Consider the following 26968-nt stretch of genomic DNA (forward strand, 5'->3'; position numbering starts at 1 on the left):
CTGAGAAGAGCTGAAGGCCTGGGCTAAGGTGCTAAGGGGCATGCTGGGTCTTCCTGGTCTGGGGAAATGTTTTCTGGAAAGAAGACTGCTTAATATACATCTACAAAGTGTTTTCTTGTGCTATTTTGTTTTGTAACTTACAGGTGATTGTTCTCTTTGTAATTGATGAGGTCCAGTCTCCAGGATCTGCCTGCTTTCTTCCTGGTCAGCCAGGCTTGGAAACTCCCACCTCATCCCTTCCTTTCCTTCTCTGACATTTCATCAGCATTGAATTAAAATCAGGCATATGGATCACCCAAGGCAAATGGAAATTAAGATGCTGGATTTATAACATGCATAATCCAAACACAGAAAATCTTGCTACCAAAAATAATCGTGTCTCTCATCCATTTCCCAGACAAACAGTTCAACTGCCTGCTTCACTTTGCCTTCAAGTTTATCAAGATGAGGCTGAGAATTCTCATACACTCCTCAAGGACACCGAAAGGAGTTCCTGTAGACTCACTCAGAGTCCTTTCCCTCCTCTCCCTCAAGCAGTGCCCACCTCTTTTCAGGAAGCAACCTCTCTTTTCCATTCAACTTTCATAAAGAAGCTGGACTTTTATTTTTCCTTGGCCTCCATTCTGTGCTTTGGACTGTGCCATAAAATTCCTCAGTAATTTATGGCCTGTTTTTCCTTTAAAGTGGAAAAGCACTAATCCCTCACAGAGGGGAGAGACAAGCGTTTCCAAAGTGAGGTGATCTAGAAATATATGCACTGACCACAGGGAGTCGGGCCCTGACTTACAGTTGAAGGCTCACGCAAAGACCCCTAGCCCTTGACACAGAGTAGGGTCTCAGAAATAGCCTGGTCTCCAGTGAGTACCTGGTTTGAAAGAGTCCTCTTGACCCAAAAGTCCATCTTTTCCTGTCACTGATAACTGAAAATTCCAGAGGTTGCAATGTCACCCTCCGGATAAAGGAAGGCCTCCTCCACTGCACTCTTCTAAAGCGCCAGTCTTAGATATCTCATTATGGCCATCTACCTCAGTGTAAATGAGTTTATACTCAGCCAAGAGGAACTGAGGAATCCTGGCTGGGACCCAGGCTTGGAGGGGCTCAAAAGTGGAAGGAGCGTGCGCAAAACCTGAAATCAGTCTTTGACTCTCACATTTTCACCGCAAGTCAACCCCAATGATCACACTTACATCTTTGCAAGTAGCTTTTAAAAAATATATTCCGGCCGGGCGCGGTGGCTCAAGCCTGTAATCCCAGCACTTTGGGAGGCCGAGACGGGTGGATCACGAGGTCAGGAGATCGAGACCATCCTGGCTAACACGGTGAAACCCCATCTCTACTAAAAATACAAAAACTAGCTGGGCGAGGTGGCGGGCGCCTGTAGTCCCAGCTACTCGGGAGGCTGAGGCAGGAGAATGGCGTAAACCCGGGAGGCGGAGCTTGCAGTGAGCTGAGATCCGGCCACTGCACTCCAGCCTGGGCGACAGAGCGAGACTCCGCCTCAAAAAAAAAATAAAAATAAAAATAAAAAATATATTCCAATAGACACAAGGAAATGAAATATTAAGACGCACCTTCAAAACAAAGTTGATGAGCAGCAAACATTCTGGGTCCAATCAAGCAACAATTGATTTGTGAAGATAAGGAGCAAGAGTTCAATTGCACTTGGATAATAATCACCCTGACCTGATTCAGGAAAGAGGAAGAAGCGTGGGTCTTTGTCCTCAACCAATGTAATTCAATAGGAACGATCCCTGGAACCATAACATTGGCTTTGCTACTGCTTTATAAATGTCACTCACTAAAGACAGAACAAGGATGAACTCCTAGAATATCATTTAGAAAATCTGGCTAATAGGGGCCTTGTTTGCACTTCTATTTTCATATACTCTACAAACACTTCATCAACCTAAGCTTTTCTCTCTTCTTTAGTCAAGTGCCTATAAACAACAATTGGGGCCGGGCACAGTGGCTCAAGCCTGTAATCCCAGCACTTTGGGAGGCCGAGACGGGCGGATCACGAGGTCAAGAGATCGAGACCATCCTGGCTAACATGGTGAAACCCTGTCTCTACTAAAAAATACAAAAAAATAAAAATAAAAATTAGCCAGGCGTGGTGGCGGGCGCCTGTAGTCCCAACTACTCGGGAGGCTGAGGCAGGAGAATGGCGTGAACCTGGGAGGCAGAGATTGCAGTGAGCCAAGATCACGCCACTGCACTCCAGCCTGGGCGACAGAGCAAGACTCTGTCTCAAAACAAAACAAAACAAAACAAACAAAAACACTTGGGATCCTAGTTTAAAAAACAAAGTTTTAGTCTTTATGATAAAAATATTAACATAAATGGATAATGATTATTTCCTCCTCACCATGTTAGTTTCTCTTGGCCAACAGCCCCAAATATGCAGTATTAACTTTAAATAGTAGGGGCCAGATTCTAAGACAGTGTTTCCCAAATGACATCAAGAGATGTAAGTACTGTCCCTAAATGTGTGTTGAGCAATCAAACCCAGTTGGAAACACTGCTCGCTCAATTGCCATCCAGAAAACTGATGGAAATTAGCCTACTGAAGGCTGTAAAACGAAAAAAAGTCCTGCTGTAAAACAAAAAATTCCTACAGTAAATGTTTAGCTTCATTTACTCTATGTTTTCCAAATTCACTTGATTATGGCATTCATTTTTGAGTGTGAATGACCTATTAACTTCTTACATTGTTTGGAACACATTTTGGGAAACCCTACTCCAGGGAAAGAGCTACAACTCAAAAGGAAGAATCTACCATTGCAGTAGGCTGATTGAATCACAAAAGTCAATGTATCCTTATACTCCAGAGAGTTCAGACAGTAGGGGGAACAAAAACAATGTAATCCAAAAAAAGGAGTGGAGGAGTCTTTAAAATAAAATCTCTCACCATGGCTTTTGGTTTGTTTGTTTGCTTTTATTAGAGACAGGGACTCGCTCTGTTGCTCTGCTGCCAAGGCTAGAGTAGAGTGGTGCCATCACAGCTCACCACAACCTCAAACTCCTGGGCTCATGTAGTCCTCCTGCCTCAGCCTCCTGGAACAGCTGAGACTACAAATGCATGCCACCACATCCAGCTAATTTTTAAAAAATTTTTTAGAGACCAGGTCTCACTACGTTGCCCAGGCTGGTCTCAAACTCCTGGCTCAAGCTATCCTCCCACCTCAGCCTCTAACAGTGCTGGGATTACAGGCATGAGTCAGTGTTCAGCCCCTTATGGCAGTTTTTACCATCCTCTTCACATGTAAAGACCAACCACTGAGGGACAGACAAATGGTAATCTCAACCAAATAGACAAGTTTCAGGTTTTATCAGCCCAGAGGGTAGTCTGGTCAATTGCCGCAACCTCAGTTAATAGTTGAAAAGCAAACTGAAAATAATAATAATAATAAATCAGACTCTCTTACTAAAAATTTTAGACATATGGCATTAGCATTAACTATATGACCAATAAACTGACAGGCTGTCTGGCTGCCTGGCTGTCTGGCTGCCTGGCTGTCCAGATGGATGGATGGATGGATGGATTCATTCAGGGATGGATGGATGGATGAATGTATGGATGTAGAGATAGATGGATGGATGGATGGATGGATGGATGGATGGATGGATGGATGGACGGATGGATTCAGGGAGGGAGGGAGGGATGGATGGATGGATGGATTCAGGGAGAGAGGGAGGGAGGGAGGGATGGATGGCTGGATGGATGGAGAGATAGATGAATGAATGGATGGATGGATGGATAGATGAATGAATGGATGGAGAGGTGGATGGGTGAATGGATGGATGGATGGATGGATGGATTCAGGGAGGGAGGGAGGGATGGATGGCTGGATGGATGGAGAGATAGATGAATGAATGGATGGATGAATAGAGAGATGGATGGATGAATTAATGGGTGGATGGATGGATGTAGAGATGGATGAATGGATGGGTGGGTGGATGGATGGATGGATGGATGGATGCATAGACGGATGGATGTAGAGATGGATGAATGATGGAAGCATGATGGATGAATGGTGACTGGATGAAGCATGATATAGCAAGGTAAGTACCTTACTAGGAATCAGGAAACCTGTTTACTCACACTTTTTCTATCTCTATTGGATCTTTTTCTTTTTCTCTCTCTCTTTTTTTTTTTTTTTTTTTTTTGAGACAAGGGGTCTCACTCTGCCACCTGAACTAGAGTACAGTGGCATAATCATGGCTCATTGTACCTTTGACCTCCTAGGCTCAAGTGATCCTCCTGCCTCAGCCTCCCAAGTAGCTGGGGCCACAGGTGCATGCCATCATGCCTGGATAATTTTTTAAATGTTTTTGTAGAGACAGTGCCTTGCCATGTTGGCCAGGTTGGTCTTGACCTCAAGCAATCCCCCTGCTTTGGCCTCCCGAAGTGCTTGGATTACAGGTGTGAACCACCATACCTGTCCTCTACTGGATTTTTTTTTACTTTGATCAAGTCACTAAACTTCCTTTTTTTTTTTTTTTTGAGACGGAGCCTCGCTCTGTTGCCCAGGCTGGAGTGCAGTGGTCAGATCTCAGCTCACTGTAAGCTCCGCCTCCCGGGTTTATGCCATTCTCCTGCCTCAGCCTCCCGAGTAGCTGGGACTACAGGCACCCGCCACCTGGCCCAGCTAGTTTTTCGTATTTTTCAGTAGAGACAGGGTATCACTGTGTTAGCCAGGATGGTCTCGATCTCCTGACCTCGTGATCCACCCGTCTCAGCCTCCCAAAGTGCTGGGATTACAGGCTTGAGCCACTGCACCCAGTCAAGTCACTAAACTTCTGAACTCTTATATTTTTATGTAGAAATGAAGATTTAATGAATCTCTGTTATTAGATAGCATATTTACATTTTTTCAATTGGAGGTAAAATGGTCTATGAAACTTTCCCCTACCTAATCTTCTCTAAGAGAAAGAAAGTGAGAGAAGGCTGGTGCGGGCAGGCAGAGGGGAATGGAAGGAAAAGAAGAAGGCAGTAAGGAAATAAAAAAAGAAGAAATTTTGATTCATTTGATTGCCTTTTTAAATAGAGCTGAAATGCATAAATGGATAATGGTATTAAATGTGTAATGGTACTGATATCAATACCTTCTAGGCCAGGCCCTAGGCCTCCTGTACCTAGTGTGTTTGGGAGACTCTATACCTGTGCATGTGCAGTAAAAACCCTCTGTCCTAAAAAGCAAGACACCCAGGTGCTCATTCATCTGCCGTGGCCACCAATTCATCATTTAACTTCCCTGGATCTTGTCCTGAAATGTCAAATTAAGAGGAATATCTTAATTCCCACTTTGAATATATTTACTACCATACAAGTTTGATGGAAGAATCAAAAGAAAACAGTACAAATTATTGAATAAATATATTCAGTCTCCTGAAGGGTGAGGCCACAAACACCTTATCTTCCAAAGATGCTGCATTCCCGATCAAAACTCTCCAGTGCCAGCTGAAGTATGGCTAGAGCTGAGGAAACCCGCCTCAGAACAAGGCATGAACTAAGCTCTCTGACCTTGAATTTCCAACAATTCAACCCAGGAACCCTGAAGCACCACTATCTGATGTTGAATACCACTTGCAGGGGTTTCAAGAGATGGGGGCTCTCAGGCCACAGAAGGTATTTCCGTTCATCAGGGCACTGCAGCATTATTTGTCGTCAGACTTGTTTACTGAGGAGTAGTCAGGCAGGTTTCTCAGAACCAGTCTATCTGATCCATCCTTCAAGGCCTAGGTCAAAAGCCACCTCCTCTACAAAGCCTTCGTCAGTCTTTCCCGGGGGAATGATAACGTATTTGCTTTTATGGAATGGTTTGGGTTAGTAAAATGTAAGTTTATTGAGTGCAGGGAACCCTATCCTCTTTACTTTCTTTTCTCCGTGTTACTGGTACTCATTAAAATTAGATTGAATGAGAAACTGTGTTCTGGGGCAATATTTCTCAATGTTTTTTTAAACTGGGATTCACAGTAAGAAGTAAGATCATACGTACTCACATAAATAAAACTGAAATAGGAGTTTTATAAGGCAATATTTATTCATATTGCATGCAAAGCATTCTGATAATGTGTATATTGTTCAATTTTCATATTTAAAACTATTGTAGAGATCTACACAATTGATTTCATCATTTTTATTGAGGGGTCCTGACCCAGAGTTTGAAAACCAAGAGCCTAGACAGGATATGCCTTTATTCTCTTTTTCTCACGTCTTTCTCCTTCAAAAAGAAAAATGGAGCCTGTACAAAACGCATATTAAACCCTAAAGGTTCTTAACAGATTTAAATTTGGAAAGAGTCAGATGATGCCTTACTTTCCTAAAATTCAAATCCCATTAGAGAAGGCACATGGCCAACTTACTGGGTGAGGGTGTCCATATAGCCACCCCTTCAGCTAGCAGAGACAAGCTACTTAAATAATATTAGTATGTCACACATCTGTATATGACTGATAACTAATAACAGATTTGATTGTCTTGATTATATACATTTTATTTTATTTTATTTTTTATTTTGAGACCAAGTCTCACTCTGTGACCCAGGCTGGAGTGCAGTGGTGCAATCTCAGCTCACTGCAACCTCCGCCTCCCAGGTTCAAGTGATTCTCGTGCCTCAGCCTCCCAAATAGCTGGGATTACGGGCATCTGCCTCCATGCCTGGCTAATTTTTGTATTTTTAGTAGAGATGGGGTTTCACCATGTTGGCCAGGCTGGTCTCGAATTCCTGACATCAAGTGATACACCCACCTCGGCCTCCCCAAGTTCTGGAATTACAAGCATGAGCCACCACACCCGGCCAATATACATTTTAATTTTTACAGACACTACCTTTTTGCTTTCCAAAAAAGGTGCTGCTAATTTATATTTCTACCAACACAGTAGGACAAGGCCTAGTTTCTTCCTATTCTCCCTGAAATTGATGTGATCAGATCAGTCTTTTCAAGTGGGCATTTGTCCCTTTTTTATTCCTTGGGGACAAGCACCAAGACCTCTCTATTGGAACCCCACTATATCAAGCTCAGTCCAGTCCCAGACACAAAGCAGAGCTTCAGCCACACTGCAGGGCGGGAGAACACAGCCCAGCACTGAGGCTGGCCACATAGAGACTTGTGAAGGAGTGCTCCCTCCGGGTTCTCAAACACATTCCTGATGGACCTAATTTATTCTCCAGGCAAAAAGGAGACTTTCTCAGTCTAAAACACTGCTGTAAATCCCACCCACAAGGGGACAACCACATGACTCCATTTTCCTGCTTGTTTCTGAATCACTGTCTTATCTGTCTTCCTCCCTTTTTCCCCTTCAAACAGTTGGCTTTATGGTTGTCTGTGCGCAGTCATATGACAAGCAGTGATAAAGAAAAATGTTTAAAGAGCCAAGTAGGGATAAGGAAGCTATGAGAAAGAGACACGTTCTCTTGTGTGAGGGGGTGGGCTTCTAAGACACAAGTTTCCTAGAAACAAAACCCACAGATTAATTTTAAATCTTCAGCCCCAACAATGTGAAAGAGTGAGGCAGACTATTTGGCTAAGAAACCCAAATGTTGCTTAGTGTGATCGGGGACTTGGGGAAATAAGGTCTGAGTCCCACTCTAGTCCCTACCAAGAGGCACCCTTTATCCTCAGTTTCCCCATTTGTAAACTGTATATGAAAGGGCCATCCCTTCCCTGCATCCCAAAGTGGTTCATCACTATTACTTACATGTGTGACCTGTTTTTCTTTTCAGATGCATATTAAATGAGTCTCACAACCCAGTGAGGTAAGCAGAGTCAATGTGACTATTCCCATTTTACAGCTGAGGAAACTGAAGCTCAGAGAGGTTTCAGCTTCATCAAGGTCACACAGCTTATTAGCAGTGGAGCTGAGATGGTGACAAATGAACTAGCAAACTGTGAATGTAGTACTTTATGAATATATGCTAGCCTATAAATGCTTGACAGTGGGCAGCAAATACACATTTGGCAAACCACAGCCATTTCCTGTGTAACTCATTATAAGGAGAAAGACCATCTGTATAGGACACACCCCTGAGATGAAAAGCAACCCCTAACCCCAACTGACTCTCAGACATAAAGAACTATAAACCAAATGGATTCTTTGACAATATCATCAGTCCTAAACCTCATAGTCCACAATTGATATTTTACAATACTATTATAATAACAATAGCAAATATTTTTGTGTGCTTATCATGTGACAAGAACTTTTCTCGCCCAGGCTGGAGTGCAGTGGCGTCATCTCAGTTACTGCGACTTCCACCTCCTGGGTTCAAGCGATTCTCCTGCCTCAGCCTCCCGAGTAGCTGAGACTACAGGCGCTCGCCACCATGCCCAGCTAATTTTTGTATTTTTAGTACAGATGGGGTTTCTCCATGTTGGCTAGGCTGGTCTCGAACATCTGACCTCAAGCAACACACTTGCCTCGGCTTCTCAAAGTGCTGAGATCCCAGGCATAAGCCACCGTGCCCAGCCGTGACAAGAACTTTTCTATGCACCTTCTATACATTATGTTATTCATTTCAAACACAATTAGATAGATAGTACTGACTTTGTTTTACAGATGAAGAAACCTCACAGAGGTTACACAGCTTGTCAAAAGGTCACACAACTGGTTCAGTGGTGGGACCAGGATTAGAACCCATCTCCCTGTCATATAAAGCCCTTCCACTTAACCACGGTGCCACCTGGTTCCATTATCTGGTAGTTGTGCTGCATCCTTTTTCACTTTTTTTTTTGAAGTTAAGACATATATAATAACAAGGAAAACGAGCTGTGGAAGTGAGGGGGTATACGGGAACTCGGTACTTTCTGCCCCTATTTTTCCATAAACCTAAAACTGCTCTAAAAAATAAAGTTGCCGGGCACGGTGGCTCAAGCCTGTAATCCCAGCACTTTGGGAGGCTGAGACGGGCGGATCACGAGGTCAGGAGATCGAGACCATCCTGGCTAACACGGTGAAACCCCGTCTCTACTAAAAAATGCAAAAAACTAGCCAGGCGAGGTGGCAGGCGCCTGTAGTCCCAGCTACTCGGGAGGCTGAGGCAGGAGAATGGCGTAAACCCGGGAGGTGGAGCTTGCAGTGAGCTGAGATCCGGCCACTGCACTCCAGCCTGGGCGACACAGCGAGACTCTGTCTCAAAAAATAAATAAATAAATAAAAATAAAGTTAACTACTTTTTAACAATAATGCTGAAGTAAAAGATAAAAATCCTCCTCATGTGTTGGCCTTTTCCTTTTTTAAAGTTCATACAGGTGTGTGCGAGCATGTAATTTTTTTTTTTTTTTACAGTACTACACTCCCCTCAGTCACGGAAGAAAGAATACCCTAGTGCAAATACCCAAAGGATGTTTATTATTTAGGTCAATATTATAATTTCATGTTAAAATTTTACTTAACCAGGCTGGGCATGGTGGCTCACGCCTATAACCCCAGCACTTTGGGAGGCTGAAGTGAGAAGTTCACTTGATGCCAGGAGTTTGAGACTAGCCTGGGCAACACAGTGAGACTCCATCTCAATTTTAAAAAAAACCTTTTTTTTTGAGACAGAGTCTCGACCTGTCACCCAGGCTGGAATGCAGTGGTATGATCTCAGCTCACTGCAACCTTCCCCCTCCCAGATTCAAGCTATTCTCATGCCTCAGCCTCCTAAGTAGCTGGAATTACAGGTGTGTGTCACCACGTCTGGCTAATTTTTGTATTTTTAGTAGAGACGGGGTTTCACCATGTTGGCCAGGCTGGTCTTGAACTCCTGACCTCAGGTGATTCGCCCACCACGGCCTCCCAAAGTGCTGAGATTACAGGCGTGAGCCACTGCACCCAGCCTCTATAAAAAAAAACTTTAAAAAATTAGCCAGGCATGGTAGTATGTGCCTATAATCCCAGCTGCTTGGGAGGCTGAGGCAAGAGGATCCCTTGGCCCCATGAGTTCGAGGTTGCAGTGAGCTATGATCACACCACTGCATTCTAGCCTGAGTGACAGAGGAAGACCCCACTTAAATAAATTTGTTTTTAAATTTAACCAATCAAGCATCTGTTATGTGTGGGGCAATATGCCAAGCATTAGCACAAAAAGGCAGGAGTTTTACCCTCAGGAACAGACCTCTTCTGTCTTTGCTAAAAAACAGACAGAAAGCATCAACACTAGGCATCAATAATTTTAAATGGAGGGCACAAACAGTAAATGTTACCGCAATTCCCAGAGCCAAAAGAGCCGTAGCCTAGAGAATACTGGGAATGATCGCCCAAAGAGAAGGAGATGTGGATGGCTGGTTAGAGTATTCCAGGGATGGGGATACGGGAGAGCAGAGCACAAAGAAGGGACAGAAAGAGTTTGGGTATCAAAGTCAGAAACAAGCCCTCAAGCAGAAGGTTCCTGCCCCAGAGGATAAGAGATCCACCTGGCAGAAAATGGAAGTGGGGGAGGTGCAAACCACACAGGGCCCTGGATGTCTGGAGGGATGAGCAGACTTCACTATGTAGGCAACTGGGGGTGGCAGGAGACAATGGAGGGTTCTGAGCACCCGGAAGGGTATTTAGTGCCATGATCCCCACACAACTCATACACAAATCCCTTGGATTCCAGGGAACCAGACTAATAAAGATACAAAAACCCCTCCTATAGCTGTCTCCATGAATTAGTACTCAGGCGTCTGGAGCTTAAATGGGATATTCTTTTCTAAAATGAAGGAAATACTTTTTAAAGCCAGCTAGGTAGTCATGGCCAGGAATTGTGTACCTTCTGTGAACAGAGCCCTGATATTCACCATCAGAGGAGGAGAGGGAAGCGGTCCTATAACAGGCTAATGGCGAGGAATAAACTTCAAATGTTAAGGTAGGAGGCCTTCTCCATGAGTCTAGAAACTCTAGAAAGGGGTCCCTCATCAAAAATATGTTACCTACTTACACTAAGGCTGGAATTATTTTAACAAGAGGCTACCTTTCCCTCCTCTGCCCTCATAGGGACAAGAAGACAAGCAGATCCATTCCTGGGCATGTTTCATTATTGGGGTAATGGGAAGCAGAAGCCTAGGTTGCCAGCTTCAGCAAATAAAAATCGAAAGCCAAGCTAAATTTGAAGTGCAGATAAATAACAAATACTTTTGTAGTATAAGAATGTCCCATGCAATACCTAGGACATAGCTATAGAAAAAAAAAAAGTATTCATTGTTTAACCACAATTCAAATTTAACTGAGCATCCTGTATTTCCTCTGGCAACTCTGGGCTCCGTGTACCTGCAAGAGAATTAGGATGGTGTCATGAAGAAGCAAAGAAGACAAAGGAGCATGGGTACCAAAGAGAAGCTTTGTTTTCTACTTCAAGACATGGTGACTCTGCAGAAGCTCACAGTTGCTCATTAACTGGGGCAGAGAGTTGATGCTTAAATGCCCAAACACTTCACCTACATCTATCTTATTTAATCCTCACAGCAACTTGACGGGCTGCAAAAGACGACTGTTATTAACCCTTTTCTTAAATTAGAAAACAGAAGTTTGAGGAGGTTAAGTGAATTTTCTCAAAATCACAAAGCTATAAAGCAGAAGAACAAGATCTCCTGCTTCTGGGTGAATTCTGAACGTTTTAAAGGAAGAAAAGGGTTTCTGTGGTTGAAAAGAAGAAGAAAAAGCAGTTTCTGAGAACTGATCCTCAATGAAGAGTAGGTGAACGACGTGCTACATATATTTTTGTTACTTAAATGTAAATTATGTAAAATGAAATCTGAGCTTAAAGATCAAGGCTCTTAACAAACAATAATGCATAATTCCTTACTGAGAGTACAGTAATCTTTTCAGAAGGCTGGCTATGTTTCAACTCTTGTTACTGCTTAGCAATTCCAACATCCTGGTCAAAAGCAAAGCCTTGCTCTCGAAAGGCAGCACCTTTGTGCACTGCCCAAATTTGACCCAGGACAACTGAACAATCAATGTGCATTGCATTAGAGGTTGGGCATATATAAGACTCACATGGTAGGAAAATGAAGTCAGATGCTTTGGCCCAGAGAAATGGGATATACACCTAGACCACAGAAAATGGGATGTAAAAAAAAAGCTTCAAGCCTCAGTTACCACACTAGGCCCACAAGCTAATGCAGAGGATGTTCAGGTCAAAATGCAACATACACAAGAGGGAGCAATGAGACAGACACGCCCACTCACTAAAACAGATGCCAGTCCAAGGGAAGGTAATCCATGTTCCCTTCACCTCCCCACCCTAGGAGCTGCTTAAAAAGGACCAAGTGTGGAATTCTAGTTCTGCACACTTGGAATTCAGCAAACCCAACTCCTGTTGCTCATTCATTTCCAAGAGGGAGGGACATAAGGACTGGAAAAGGTTTTACTGGCAACCCTTCAGTTGGTTATTACTGATAAAATCCCCAAACAGAAGCACAATTTTACCTGCATCTAATAATAAACATTAATCACAGATAATTACTAATAGTAAGTAGTTACCATTGATGGTAAACTTGCTATAAGGTAGCTATTATTCCCATTTTATGGATGAGGTGACTGGTACAAATAGGTCAAATGATCTGTATGATATTCAGCCAAAACTGACAAAACTAGAATTCAAACCCAGGACTAACTCCAAAGCCCATTCTACTAGTTTCAGATCCGTGAACTTGGACAAACCACCATCCAATGACGTGAAGGATGCTACAAAGTTATTCTCCATCCCTATCAGACCTATCAATAAACAAACAAAAGAAAATTAATTGGAAATGCAGCATGTGAAATTGTCAGCATAGATTTCCTGGATAATTAAGACTTCAATATATCATGAGTGAATTTGTTCAACACTTTGCTCCAAGCAAAGTTCCTAGAACACAGAAAGTACTCAATATATATTTGCTGAATGACTGGCTGGCTAGATGAATGGATAGATTAATGAATGAACATCCATTCTAGCTACTGTTTCCTTTCTTTGGATAGTTTGTTTTGGTTTTTGTTTTTTTATTTTTTTATTTTTTGAGATGGAGTCTGGCTCTGTCGCCCAGGCTGGAGCACAGTGGCCGGATCTCAGCTCACTGCAAAGTCCGCCTCCCAGGTTCACACCATTCTCCTGCCTCAGCCTCCCAAGTAGCTGGGACTACAGGCGCCCGCCACCTCGCCTGACTAGTTTTTTTTTGTATTTTTTAGTAGAGACGGGATTTCATCGTGTTAGCCAGGATGGTCTCGATCTCCTGACCTCGTGATCCACCCATCTCGGCCTCCCAAAGTGCTGGGATTACAGGCTTGAGCCACCGCGCCCGGCCAGTTTTTGTTTTTTTAATCAAGCAATTTTTTTGGATTGCATTCCTACTTTAATCTTAACTGGTCTTCTGACTACCCTCATAACCCAAAATGCTAAAAACTGCCTGTCCAACATTTTCTTTTTTTTTTTTTTTGAGATGGATTCTCGCTCTGTCACCCAGGCTGGAGTGCAGTGGCACGATATCAGCTCACTGCAACCTCTGCCTCCTGGGTTCACACCATTCTCCTGCCTCAGCCTCCCGAGTAGCTGGGACTACAGGTGCCCAGCACCACACCCAGCTAATTTTTTGTATTTTAAGTAGAGATGTGGTTTCACTGTGTTAGCCAGGATGATCTTGATCTCCTGACCTCGTGATCCGGCCACCTCGGCCTCCCAAAGTGCTGAGATTACAGGCATGAGCTGTCCAACATTTTCTATGTTCTTCCAGTTTAAAGGGTCTCCCTTCCCTGTCTATTTAGATCCCATTTTCCTCAAGGCTTGGCTCAAACTATTACCAAGAAGCCTCTGCCAACTAGCAGAATCCACATTAACTCCCCTCTCCCTTGAATTTCCACAGTTCTTCAAATTCACTGTTTTATAAAAGGGTGTTAATCTTGATTTTTCAAATGGCCCACTTGAGAACATCCATTTCTTCTTTTTTCTAATTATAATATTTTTCAAAATATGTCCACAAAACATGAGTTATTAATGTTTCCCAAATAAGAGCATTCTATGATGAAATATTTTGGGGACATATCTGGTTAAACAGAGGTGTACAACTCGCTTTGCAATAGACCATCTTAAGTCTTTAGTACACTAATGTATATCTGACTCTGTAACATTTCCCAACCTCTTTGATCACAGAGACCTAAAAATACCATAAGGCTCCCACTCCTTGAAAGTCAGTCTGGCAAACGCTGGTGAATTATATGCTCCATCTTTAATGGCTGATTGATGATTCTCTCAGCTACCTAAACTGGTTGAGATAATCATCAGTACAAAAGGCAAGGAGGTAGGTTCAGACACCTCACATTCTAGGAATTCTCCTTGCTTGCTTGTTTTCAGAGTACTCTGAGTGGCTTAATGATACAGAGAGGGGGTTCCATTTAAGAATTAAATTTATTTTTTGTGGGCCTTGAACAAAGGTAGGTAAAGAAGCAAGCTATCAAAAATAGCTTTGTGATTTTGATCACAAAAAGAAGAAAGGCAAGGAGGGAAAAAAAAAAGCAGGAGCTGACCCTTTTTCAGGGGAGACAAGGCTAAACTTCATGGAAAAAAATAAAGACAAAATATTATCAAGTGCGAAGGTTAACTGTAGCCAAGGCCCAGAATGTAGGGTCTAGAGAGCTGAGTCAGGATCATTGTTAACAGGTTCCTTTACGGAGCATCTAGACTATCCTAACTCCTGATTTCACAGCTGGGGGATTAATAGGAGTCACCTGACTCCCCCGTTCAATACATTTCCTAGAGCGAGAAAAAACTATTAGCCAATCCAGTCCTGAAGAGGTGAGAGCTAGGCTTCCCCAGGTGCTGAAAGGACTGTGGTAAGCTGTCCTTCTCAGTTGTAATTTTACAAATCATATATTTATGTTATTCTTTGATTAATATCGCATCTCCTAGCAGAGTATATCCTCTCTGAGAGCAATGACCAGCTCTTGACATAGTGGACATAGTGCCTGGCATATTCAATAAATATTTGCTCAATGAATGAAAGGATGGCCAGAACGATGAATGAATACACTACTCTGTCCACTGCTTTGAATCTTTTGTGAATTCTTTCTTTTTCAGCACTGTACCAAATGAACTTCTAAGAGCACAAACTCAGTCAGTCTGATGAAAGAATACTGCCTATTTGAGCTTCTATAAGACAGACCCCAGAGAGCTAAAGGAGGGTAGAGGGGGACACCTCCTGCTCACAAGATGCTTATATCTGCCTGGGGAAAGAAGACTGGCAACAAAAGATGCCATAGTCTGAAAAAGCAAACCTATTCAAGAAGGACATAAGCAAAATCAAAGACTATTTTTCTCCTCAATAATTAATTCTAGATTCGCTCATCATGATTTTTTAAAACTCTTTTTGGCCAGGCACGGTGGCTCACACCTGTAATCCCAGCACTTTGGGAGGCAGGGGCGGGCAGATCACGAGGTCAGGAGATTGAGATCATCCTGGCTAACATGGTGAAACCCCGTCTCTACTAAAAATACAAAAAAATTAGCTGGGTGAGGTGGCGGGCGCCTGTAGTCCCAGCTACACGGGAGGCTGAGGCAGGAGAATGGCGTGAACCTAGGAGGCAGGAGCTTGCAGTGAGTTGAGATCGTGCCACTGCACTCCAGCCTGGGTGAAAGAGCGAGACTCCTTCTCAAATCAATCAATCAATCAATCAATCAATAAAAATTTAAAAACTCTTCTTGAAGCCAGGTGCAATGGCTCACTTCTCTATAATCCCAGCACTTTGGGAGGCTAAGGCGGGTGGATCACTTAAGGTCAGAAGTTTAAGACCACCCTGGCCAACATGGTGAAACCCCATTTCTACTAAAAATACAGAAATTAGTCGGGTGTGGTGGCTCATGCTTGTAATCCCAGCTACTCGGGAGGCTGAGGCAGGAGAATTGCTTGAACCCGGGAGGCGGAAGTTGCAGTGATCCGAGATCGTGCCACTGCACTCCAGCCTGGGCAATAGAACAAGACTCCATCTCAAAATTTAAAAAACTCTTCTTGAGCTTGATTACATTTTTAGTCTTATCTACCTCTTGGGGTCAGGAGCTCAGTGAGTCTACTCCTTGCTGGCAAATACAGGTGACTTTTCACTAGCTTAAAACTACCTCTTTAAGACTTCAAGGTGAGATAGAGGGGATGGTGGGGACAGAGGAGATCCTCTCATTTCAGCATCTGGGGTTCATGATAGGCTTCTGTTTTTCCTCTTCTTCCCCAGCACAGTATTACAGATTTCAGTTATATTTCCTCTGGAGTTTCAATTTTGTTTAGATGTCAGTAAGTTACAATGAACTGTATGTTCCTGTCCTCCCGGTTCTCCCAGCACAGTACAGACTTCTGGCCACTTCACATGGTTTCTGCCAGAAAACTAAATTTCAAACAGGTGCAATCCTGCTGATTAGCATTATAATAGATTGTAATTACTTAACAAGCCCATATATACCTGGAGGAACTTGGAGAGAAATATAATATTTTGCCAAGTGTAGCTTTTATTGATGTAAAATACTGCAGGCCTGCTCTGGAGTTCTTTTAGCCTAAGTGAAACCCCTGGAAGCTTTGTCTGAACATGCTTCAACAGCTGTATGAGTTCAGGCGCCGGAATTTGAAATTTCATTTCTTGTTGCTGCCAACTACAAAGGGTTTTGTATCTAAAGCCCTGATGAGAATTTAAACTTCATTTAAACTCTGCAAATGGAGGACAAATGGGCCTTTTTCTTCTTCCCTCACCATGGCACCTGGAATGAGCCGTGGGCACCCAGAGGGTAGAAAATTCCTACTTTTAGGAACTTCAGACTTGACAGAGATTCTTCAGCTTGATGCAAATCACTACATGGAAATAATATAGCATTCTCTCATAAGAACATCTTCAGGGATCTCACAGATTTTTATAAAATAAAATATTATTTTCTCCTTCCTCCTCCTCCTCCTCACTTCTTTCAACTGTACAGGAGGATTGCTTAAGAAATTCATTCAACTGGTTTCTATTGAGATACCATGCTCCTAAGAGGCAGGAATTATGCATACACAACTTTTGTGTTACCAAACCCCATATCTACCAATAGTGCTAGACCATAGTAGGTACCATAGATGGCTCTAGAGTAATATATATCAAAGTGCGGTCAGGCTGCCATTGTAGGAGATTCAGCAGGGGGCCTGCTTTACTCCGGCTCCATTCGGGGCATCAGAATCAGCACTGGAGAGGCTGTGCCCTGGCATCTGGGCTGCATGAATCTCCCCCAAGTGATTCTGGTGCGCCAAGGGAGAACGGCCTCAGAGCCTAACCTCTCCAAATGGTGAATAGGCCTATCTCCCAGAGTCCAAACAGGGTATAAGCCTATCTCCCAGAGTCAGCAGGGGTGCCATCATTTTGAAAAGCTTTGCCGATGGGCTACTTGGGAAATACAAACCAGAAATGACACTTCTAGTGTCCCATTCTTTGCCAAATGAGATGGCCAGACTGAAGAGAGCTACTTTGAGGAATATGAAAACCCGGCTTTCTTGTGGCCTATATAATAATCAATTCAGTCAAAAACTTTCTGTAGGCCAGTCCCATGTTCATTTTGGGGGCTAAAACAATAATAATAATTATAGGCCAGGCGCAGTGGCTCACGCCTGTAATCCCTGCACTTTGGAAGGCCAAGGCAGACAGATCACGAGGTCAGGAGATTGAGACCATCCTGGCCAACACAGTGAAACCCTGTCTCCACTAAAAATACAAAAAATTAGCCGGGCACGGTGGTGGGCGCCTGTAGTCCCAGCTACTCGGGAGGCTGAGGCAGGAGAATGGCATGAACCCGGGAGGCGGAGCTTGCAGTGAGCCGAGATCGCACCACTGCACTCCAGCCTGGGCGACAGAGTGAGACTCTGCCTCAAAAAAAAATAATAAAATAAAATACACTTGTTTTGTGTATATTCATTCATTCATTCATTCATTCAACAATATGCTAAGAAATTCATTCCTTCATTTAACAATTTATTCATTCATTCAACAAAGTGCCAGGCACTGTTTCAGGTGCCAAGACAAAGTGGTGAACAAAAAGCTCTACATTTACAGAGCATCTGGTGTTCTGGTATTAGAGATAAATAACAAAGATAAATAAGAAAACTAAATAGTGTATAAGATAGAGATAAGACCTAAAGAGCAAAAAAAAAAAAAAAAAAAAAGCAGGAAAGGAGCATATGAAGTAAAAAATAAGAGGGTGAACTTTTAGATAGGCTTGCCAGAAAAGGTCTTACTGAGAACATAACATCTGAGCGAAGACTTGAGCCATGTGGATATCTGGGAAAGGGGCATGCTAGAAAGATGGGATGGCAAGCGTAAAGACTGAGGCGGGATTATGGTAAGTGCGTTTAAGGGATGTCAAGTGGGTCAGGATAGCTAGACAGGAATGAACAAGGAGAAGAATAGCAGGTGATGGGGTCAGAGAGGTCACAGCAGAAGGCCTGACTTTGTTGGTCTTGTAAGTTATGGCAAGGGATAATCTTACCTGAGGGATCTGTGAGCAGAGACAGGAGCTGAGAAGCCAGGACAGGTGGAACCAATTCATAGGCTGTTGCAATAATCTAGGTGTGAGATAATAGTGACTTGGGCCCAAGTGAGGTCAGCAAAGGTACATAAAAGATGTGATTTGGGATATATTTTGAAGGCAGAAACAGCAGATGTTGCTGATAAGATATAGGGCACCTGAGAATTAGAGGCGTCAAAGATGGCCCCTCAAAGCTTTTGGCTGGGCAATTGGAAGGATGGAGTTGCTATTTCTTAAGCTGAGGAAGAAGGGCTTAGACTGGGGAGAGGGGAAAGTAGGTATACAATATTAGGCATATGGAGTTTGAGATGCCCTTTACACAATGAAAGGTGATGACATGAAGGCAATCCCATATATAAATTCTAGAGTTCACGGTCAGGTATGAGCTGGAATTAGGAATTTAGTGTCAACAGCACTGAAAATGTATTTAAATCCATGAAACTAGATGACATTGGCACAATAAAACCAAAACACCAGCTCCCAAATATCCTCATTTCCAATTACCCATATGCTTCAATAAATAATTAACCTTTGTCTACAATGACCGCAGGTTCTAGACTTTCCAAAACAATCTCATTTCAAGTAATTCTATTATTTTCAAAAGGGCAATTTGTTAAGTATAACTAAATCAAATTTATTTTTAGACTATGTAAGACTTTTCATATAAATACATTCACAAATCAAGGAGAAAAATATCTTTCACTGGACCATATGTTCTGATTTAAGATTCTAAAACTATGAACACACACAGATGACTCTTCAAATATTAATAAAATTGCTGAAATGTATTATAGCCAGACCACTTGCTACAAACTTTATAGTTCCTTATTTAATTCTCACAGCAATCCTGAAAGTCAAGACCTATGACATTTCCATTTTACAGATGAAGAAACGGGCTTAAAAAGCTTAAGTCACATGCCCAAATCACACAACTAGTGAGTGGTGGAGACGCCTTCCAGTTAGAACTCACTGATTCCAGGGAGAGGGGTCCATTGAGAAGCCAGGGAATTCAGGGTCTCAAATATTCACTAAATCCGCTGCTAGTCAAAGACACTAAGAAGAGGAAACAGGACAAACAACACTTGACTATCCATGAAGTTGGAGGCCAACTCCCAGTGCCAAGAGGTTGTCTGTGATAGCACTGGGCCAAGAATGAATCCTTCAGGTAGCTGTTAAACAACCAGCTGCGTACCAACAAGAGCACTATTGGATTACATGGTATTATAGGAGTAGGGGAAAGGGAGAGTTCCAGGGCCCCTCAGCTGCTGGGGGAATAATTCAGGGTATAGGGGCACATGAAGGAGGTATGGACAATTGCCAGCCCTTCCCTACCTCCTTACCCCCTTAGTAGTACCTTCCCACCCCGCTGTGTTTAAATGACAATGGAGGTTTCAGAAATCCTTTTAAAAATTTTTCCTACAAATGTCCTTAAGATAGAGATGGCTCTAGAGTAATATATACCAAAGTGCGGTCAGGCTGCCATTGTAGGAGATTCAGCAGGGGGCCTGCTTTACTCCGGCTCCATTCGGGGCATCAGAATCAGCACTGGAGAGGCTGTGCCCTGGCATCTGGGCTGCATGAATCTCCCCAAGTGATTCTGGTGCGCCAAGGGAGAACAGCCTCAGAGCCTAACCTCTCCAAATGGTGAATAGGCCTATCTCCCAGAGTCCAAACAGGGTATAAGCCTATCTCCCAGAGTCAGCAGGGGTGCCATCATTTTGAAAAGCTTTGCCGATGGGCTACTTGGGAAATACAAACCAGAAATGACACTTCTAGTGTCCCATTCTTTGCCAAATGAGATGGCCAGACTGAAGAGAGCTACTTTGAGGAATATGAAAACCCGGCTTTCTTGTGGCCTATATAATAATCAATTCAGTCAAAAACTTTCTGTAGGCCAGTCCCATGTTCATTTTGGGGGCTAAAATAATAATAATAATTATAGGCCAGGCGCAGTGGCTCACGCCTGTAATCCCTGCACTTTGGAAGGCCAAGGCAGACAGATCACGAGGTCAGGAGATTGAGACCATCCTGGCCAACACAGTGAAACCCTGTCTCCACTAAAAATACAAAAAATTAGCCGGGCACGGTGGTGGGCGCCTGTAGTCCCAGCTACTCAGGAGGCTGAGGCAGGAGAATGGCGTGAACCCGGGAGGCGGAGCTTGCAGTGAGCCGAGATCGCACCACTGCACTCCAGCCTGGGCGACAGAGTGAGACTCTGCCTCAAAAAAAAATAATAAAATAATAATAATAATAATAATAATAATTGTAGTAGATATGCATTGAGCAGTTACTAGGGACCAGGCATTGGTCTAGGCATTGTACATGTATTACCTCATTTTAATCCCCACAATCACCCCATTTCATTATAGGGATGCATATTCATTATCACCCGCTTTGTACAGGGGAAGGAATGGAAATACGGAAGGTTAAGTCACTCGCTAAAGGTCGTGAAAGTAAGTGGTAGATGGTAGAGGTGGGATTCAAGTCCAAGCAGTGTGACTCCAGACTTCGCCGCTCCGGGGAATCACCTCTCAAACGATGGCTTTCTATACCTCTGGATTCTGAGTGCCTGCCTCTTCTACAGAATACAGCAAGGGAGTGACACTCACCAAAGACGTCTTCAGAGGCAGGGCAGTAGAACAAAGAGGAAACTGAGCTCAGCATGTAGACTACTGAAGCAATGATAGAGAAAAATCCAAAATGTGAATGAGCCAGCCAGCTGTCACCTGCACGCAGCCCTTCAAGCTCTAATCCTTGCTCCGCCTGCCTCCCACCCCTGTACTAAATGTAATGCCAATCCATCCAGCATTCATTCCGCCTCTGCTTCTAACATGAATCCCAACACTTCTAGTTCAAATAATTATTCTTCTAAATCTTTCTTTAAAAATTATAAAGTTATACAGTCACATTTCAGGACATATCTATATACAAATGCTTGATCCATTAATTATCTGGAGTCCTCTGTGGCCTGCAATTTTTATTCTAGCCCAATGTTTCTCAAAGCAAGCCCGGTTTGGTCAGAATCTCTGGGAGAGCTGGTTAAAAATATAGATTCCCAGCTTATTCTAAATTGTAGCATCAAACGCTCTCAAGGTTGGGCCAGAGGATCTATATTTTTATCTACATAGATCTATATAAATCTATATAGATCTATATTTTTATATACCCTCCCTTAGTAATTCTTGTGTACATGAAAATCTGAGTAGTGTTATTAACTGGTTCTTGGAAAACCCAGCTATAGCAATAGTGTTATAATAGATTTTACTTCAAAGCATCAGCAAGATCTTTCCTTCTCTGTAATGAGCTTTCTCTAAAGCAACCCCCTTTGTCAACACAACTGAAACATCTCTCATTATCTGGAGAATAATCATCTCGGCTTGGCTTTTACGCATTCTAGAATTCACCTCAGTTTTCTAAACTTTCTCCTACTCCAATGTTTCAAAAGTGTGGGCTCCACATCACCAATGATGTTCAGAGGCACCTGGAATGAACTTCATTCTGCATTGTAGAGCCCGTTTTATTTTAATGTGAATGAAGAAAAGTTATAACTACATGTTCCAAACCTGTGATTTCATGAACAGTGGGGCTTAAGAAAAGACTAACTGGAAAATAAAAGGATCCATTTTTTAAATATTAAGTAAATAAAAGCACAGGCAGTACTCAGACAAAAGTCTTAAATTTGGGAAACCTTGTCCTGCCCACTCCTTTCTGACAGGTACACTCAGTTTCCGCCCTGCTCATCCATTCTCCAACCCTGACCACAGGATTATCTGCCTTTATTCCTGCGGTGGCCATGCCAGGAACACTGCTCCTTCTTGTAGATACGTCTTTAAATATAACCTACTGTTTCACACCCAACTCATGCCTCCTTCCAAAAGCCCTCCTGGATTCTTCCAGTTCTCCCTACCTTTTTTTTTTTTGAGACAGGGTATCACTCTGTCACCCAGGCTGGAATGCAGTAGCCTGATGGTCAGATCATAGCTCACTGCAGCCTTGAACTCCTGTGCTCAAGTAATCCTCCCACCTTGGCCTCCTGAGTAGCTGTGACTACAGGCACAGACCACACCATAGGTCCAGACTTGGCTAATTTTAAAGTTTTTTTTTTTAGCTGTAGAGTCTTACCGTGTTGCCCAGGCTGATCTTGAACTCCTGGGCTCAAACAATCCTCCCAGCTCAGTCTCCCGAGTAGTGGGGACTGCAGGTGTGAGCCACAGTGCCTAGCTCACACTCCCTTTTTAAATTCTTAACATACTAATGGTACCACCTGTGTGGAACCTAATTGCTAGTTTAGTGTCTATATCAGGGTGTCCAACTTTTGGCTTCCCTGGGCCACACTGGAAGAATTGTCTTGGGCCACACATAAAATATACTACCACTAATGATAGCTGATAAGCTAAAAAAAAAAAATGCAAAAAAACTTATAATGTTTTAAGAATGTTTACAAATTTGTGTTGGGCTGCATTCAAAGCCATCCTGGGCCACATGCGGCCCACAGGCCATGGGTTAGACAAGCTTGATGTATATGTGGATACTTGGTGTCAATTCCTTAGTGAAATGGAAGCCCCTGAGAGTAACCCCGGGCCTCATTTTCCTCTGGACTGCCCACAGTACGAAGCTTCCCTGGTTAGACATGAGCACAAAACAGGAACTCCAGGAATACAAGTGAATTCAAAGTGCAGTTGAATTCGGTGTTCCGCAGCAATGAGAGAAGCGGCTGCTTCATGCTGTCCACATCCCCTTACTTCAGGCCAGATCTCTTAGCCACACCTGAGAAGGGTGTGTCTCTTCATTCCTGCCAGGTAAGGAGTGCAGAGACCTGAGCCCAGGGAATTCTACCCAAAGCTATGAACCCGTGGCTTTACCCTGAATGTTAAGACTGGGAAAGATGAACTTAGCCCAGTTGCAACTTGTCTCCATTTCTAAGGGCCAGTTACCCCTACCAATGAGTCCCCACTTTCAACCTGGAGGAACCAGAGTGGCCACAGCATCCTCTGGTGAAAACAGATGGGCATTCTGTACCTGCTCCACCACTTGATTCACCCTTGAGACTTTGGGCTTCTCTATCTCAAGTTTTTTAGTTTGTCCAATACCTGCCATACCTAATTCACACTTGCATAAGGCAAAAGAGATGAAGTTATCAAGCACAATAAAAATGTCAGGGACACAGCTCATCGATCTGCAGGGAGAACAGGCTGGGAGGCCAGATGGACAGGCTCGGTTCCCCATCAGACAAGCCATGGGCAACAGGAGGTGAGGGCCCTACTTCCAACCAACCTTTGCTTGTCATGTGACCCTCGGTCCCCAATTAGCTTTTCTGGAACTCAATGTCCTCATCTGTAAAACTTGCCTGTGCACTAAATGATCTGGTCTAGGGCAAAATCCAACATGAATTTGAGAACCTTAGAGGATGATCACCAAACAAGTTCCCACTGCATGCTTCACTAGGAGTGATGAAGGTGGGGACAGTGTCCTGAAGCTCCCAGAGTTTGTGGTGTGCCCCAGCGAAACATCACCAGAGATACAAAGACACTCTCCCTCCAACCGACATTTGTTCTATGGATAAATGCAGACCTGCTGCTCCTTGTCCCTGCTCTCTGCCCCACTGTCAAAGCCCCTCAACTGCATACACTGCAAAAGGCCCCCATCTCCTAGCTACCAGCGTCAAGTTTTTTCCGTCCCCTTCCTGTCCAAAACCAACAACTCCAAAATCACAGGTTTTCAGTGTTAAGGTCTGCCTCTGAAATTAGTTAGCCCTTCCACTCCCCCTCTCCTATGCACTGCCTCCATGAGGAAAGGGCCCAAAGGCCATGCATGGAAAGGAAATGGGGAATGAGTGGGAGCTCTGTTGTGGGGGCTGAGGGAAGCAGAGATGAGGGACATCTATGAAGTAGAATAGAATGGCATGGAGTTCTCAGGATTCCATAAAGGTTTGCCTGCTTTCCAAAGTGCAAACCACAAATCTAGAGTTCTACGCATGTGGCTTGCTGGAGCTTCCCTGTGAAACCGTAACCATGGTTTCAGGCAGACTACATCACAGCCATGAGCATAAAAACAACAGGCTCTCTCCTATTTTTCCCTAAAACTCAGTGCCCTTGAAAAAAATATGTAACGTGATATGCCAAGGTGATTCATGTGCAACCTCTGACCTCTAGGACATTCATGAAGTTATCTGGTTTTCAACAGAAAGCAATTGCTCTACACCACTTTTGAGCCTTAGATAGCTCTCTCACTTTTCCTGTAGACCAAAGAACCCTGAAAGCATATACCTCCAGAGGAAGGCTTGCACTTGCTCTTGGTGGAAACATGTAACAAACCTGAAAACACAAAAATCCATGTCCTAAATTAATACCTTCCTTCCAAGAAGAGCAAAAAAAAAAAAAAAAAAACAACAACAACAAATACAAAAAGCAAAACGAAGGTTTCCTTCTCTTCGCTTGTCCAAGTGCCAACAAGATTGGATGCATTTGGTTTATAGTAGATTGAGACAAGACCTATTTCCAAATCCTTAATAGTTTCACAATGAAATCAATTAACAACTCAATCTCAGGCTTAGAAATCGTCTTTTATTGTACAGTATCTTAACAATCAAAACAGAGAAACAATATAACTTTAAATAAGATTCAAAGCACTGACTTCCAATTACCCACAAGCAGAACCTTTCTTAAAATGCAACATTCATTCTGCATGGATGGGCAATGAATTGGACAAAACAAGCCCGACTGATGTTTCTGGGACCATAGAGGAGACATCCTGGAGAACACATTTTTTCTACTTGTATGTCAGAAGATGAGCTAACCACCATGCAGGAGAACAGAAACAAGCCAGCTTCCTCTCGGAGGGAAAAATAAAGCAACTCCTCGCTCGGCTAAGCAGGACAAAGCCAGGACGTGCAAGAAGCCTTCAGTCAAAGGCTCCACGTGCCTTTCCAAGGACGGAGGGACCCACCCACACATAATCACACACAGCCAGCCCACCACGCGCCTGCGGAAGAAAGCCGGGTCCTCGGCCAACCTTCAGCACCAGTGGCCCAGGCTCTCCCAGTTTGCAAACCTCCCGCAGCACCCACCATCTGGAGGGCACAGAGGGGGCAGAGGGCCACATCCTCTTTCCAAGTCTCATCTTCCTCGCCAATGCCCGTTTCTCCCCAACTATGAAGTGAAGTGTACCTCCCCAAGGAAACTGAGATTTACAGACACACACACACACCCCAGTCGTCAATAAGTCCCGGACCCCTACGATCAAGGCCAGCGAGTCTTTCCCTGGGACCCCACAACCGGGTTCCCGGACCGACGTGGAGGCGCCGAACTCACCCAGTCCTCGAAGTGGCGGCTCCCGTTCTGCAGCAGCTCCTCAAACTGGATGGTGCAGTTGGCCACGAAGTCGTCGTAGCCTATGGGGGCATCGTGAAAGACAGCCAGCTCGATCTTGCGCCCGTTGCACACATCGGTGACGAACTCGTCGTGCCAGGCCGGGCTGTTGGTCTTCTGCTTGGTGGCCGTTTGGCCAATGCGCGAGTCGTCCACATTGAGAGCAATGTAGGGGTCGAGAAGGAAAGTCTGCGGCCGGGGTCCCACCGCATGGCGCAGCGACCAGGCTGTGGGCTTCAAGCTCACGGCCTCGCAGATTTTAATCTTAAGAAGGCCATTGAACACTACCATGGTCGGGGCGGGGAGTGGGCGCCGGGGTCACTCCGTCTGCCCCGAGGGCAGGAATGAAGAACCGACGGCCCGGCACTCCGAGCCACAGGGACTCTTGGGTCCCCTTTCGCCCCACCCCACACACTCCCTACACCTTGTGGCGTTGCGCCCTGGCGCGGGCGAGTCTCAGCCAGTGCATGTATTTCCTCGCCGGGTTCCTAACGGAAAACAGGGAGGAGGGAGAGCTGGGGGATGTCCGTGTTTGGAGCAAGTCTCTCCCCGCGACCACCAGCTGCACCTCCAGAAGAGAAGACGAGCTGTCGGCTCCGCTGCAAGCCGCAGGGGCTGCCTTGCCGCCTCGCTGGCTCTCCGACTCCGGGCTGCGGGAAAGCGGGCGCCGCGCCCGGCGCTTACCTACCTTTCCGAAACATAATCCCGGGAAATTTCGACTCCGGGAGGGGGATGGGGCGGTGGGACGGGGCGGGGACGAGAACCGGGGGCGCAGATTTCAACCCGGATCCTCTTCGCACACTCAGCGCCTGCCTCTGACCGCGCGGGGCGGGGGGTGGACGGAGGGATGTTCAGTCTATCCGGAGGGATGCATGTCGAGAGGAAATGGTCCTCCTCGGAGCCAAATTTTTAAAAATCCACAAGCCCCACGACCAGCCGGGGCCGCCGCCTCCTGGGCGAAGCAGCGCCGCGCCGGAGTCGGCGATCGGGAGGCGCCAGGAGCCCGGAATCTCACATCCGCGAGGGCTCGGAGTCCGGGCGGCCGCCGATCCGGCTCGGGGGCGCAGGCCAGCACCCGGCGGTGCGCAGCGCGGCGGCGGGGCCGGGACTGCGACTCAGCGCGGCCCCACC

The 26968-nt window shown here is 44.5% G+C and overlaps 1 protein-coding gene across 2 annotated transcripts in view; it reads right to left on the minus strand.

The window, feature by feature from the left end:
* Positions 1-26554, minus strand: part of PRKCE (protein kinase C epsilon) — a 548372-nt gene extending 521818 nt beyond the window's left edge. Inside the window, exon 1 of one of the 2 annotated variants that reach the window (XM_033175814.1) lies at positions 25781-26554. In XM_033175814.1, the coding sequence (XP_033031705.1) occupies positions 25781-26128 (348 nt within the window). In that variant the 5' untranslated portion in view covers positions 26129-26554. The remainder of the gene's footprint in view (positions 1-25780) is intronic. The other variant, XM_033175815.1, reaches the window with a different exon arrangement.
* Between the last annotated feature and the right edge of the window lie 414 nt (positions 26555-26968).

This window comes from Trachypithecus francoisi, unplaced genomic scaffold (assembly GCF_009764315.1).
Source record: "Trachypithecus francoisi isolate TF-2019V2 unplaced genomic scaffold, Tfra_2.0 Lachesis_group17, whole genome shotgun sequence".
In the NCBI taxonomy this organism is placed as follows: Eukaryota; Metazoa; Chordata; class Mammalia; order Primates; family Cercopithecidae; genus Trachypithecus; species Trachypithecus francoisi.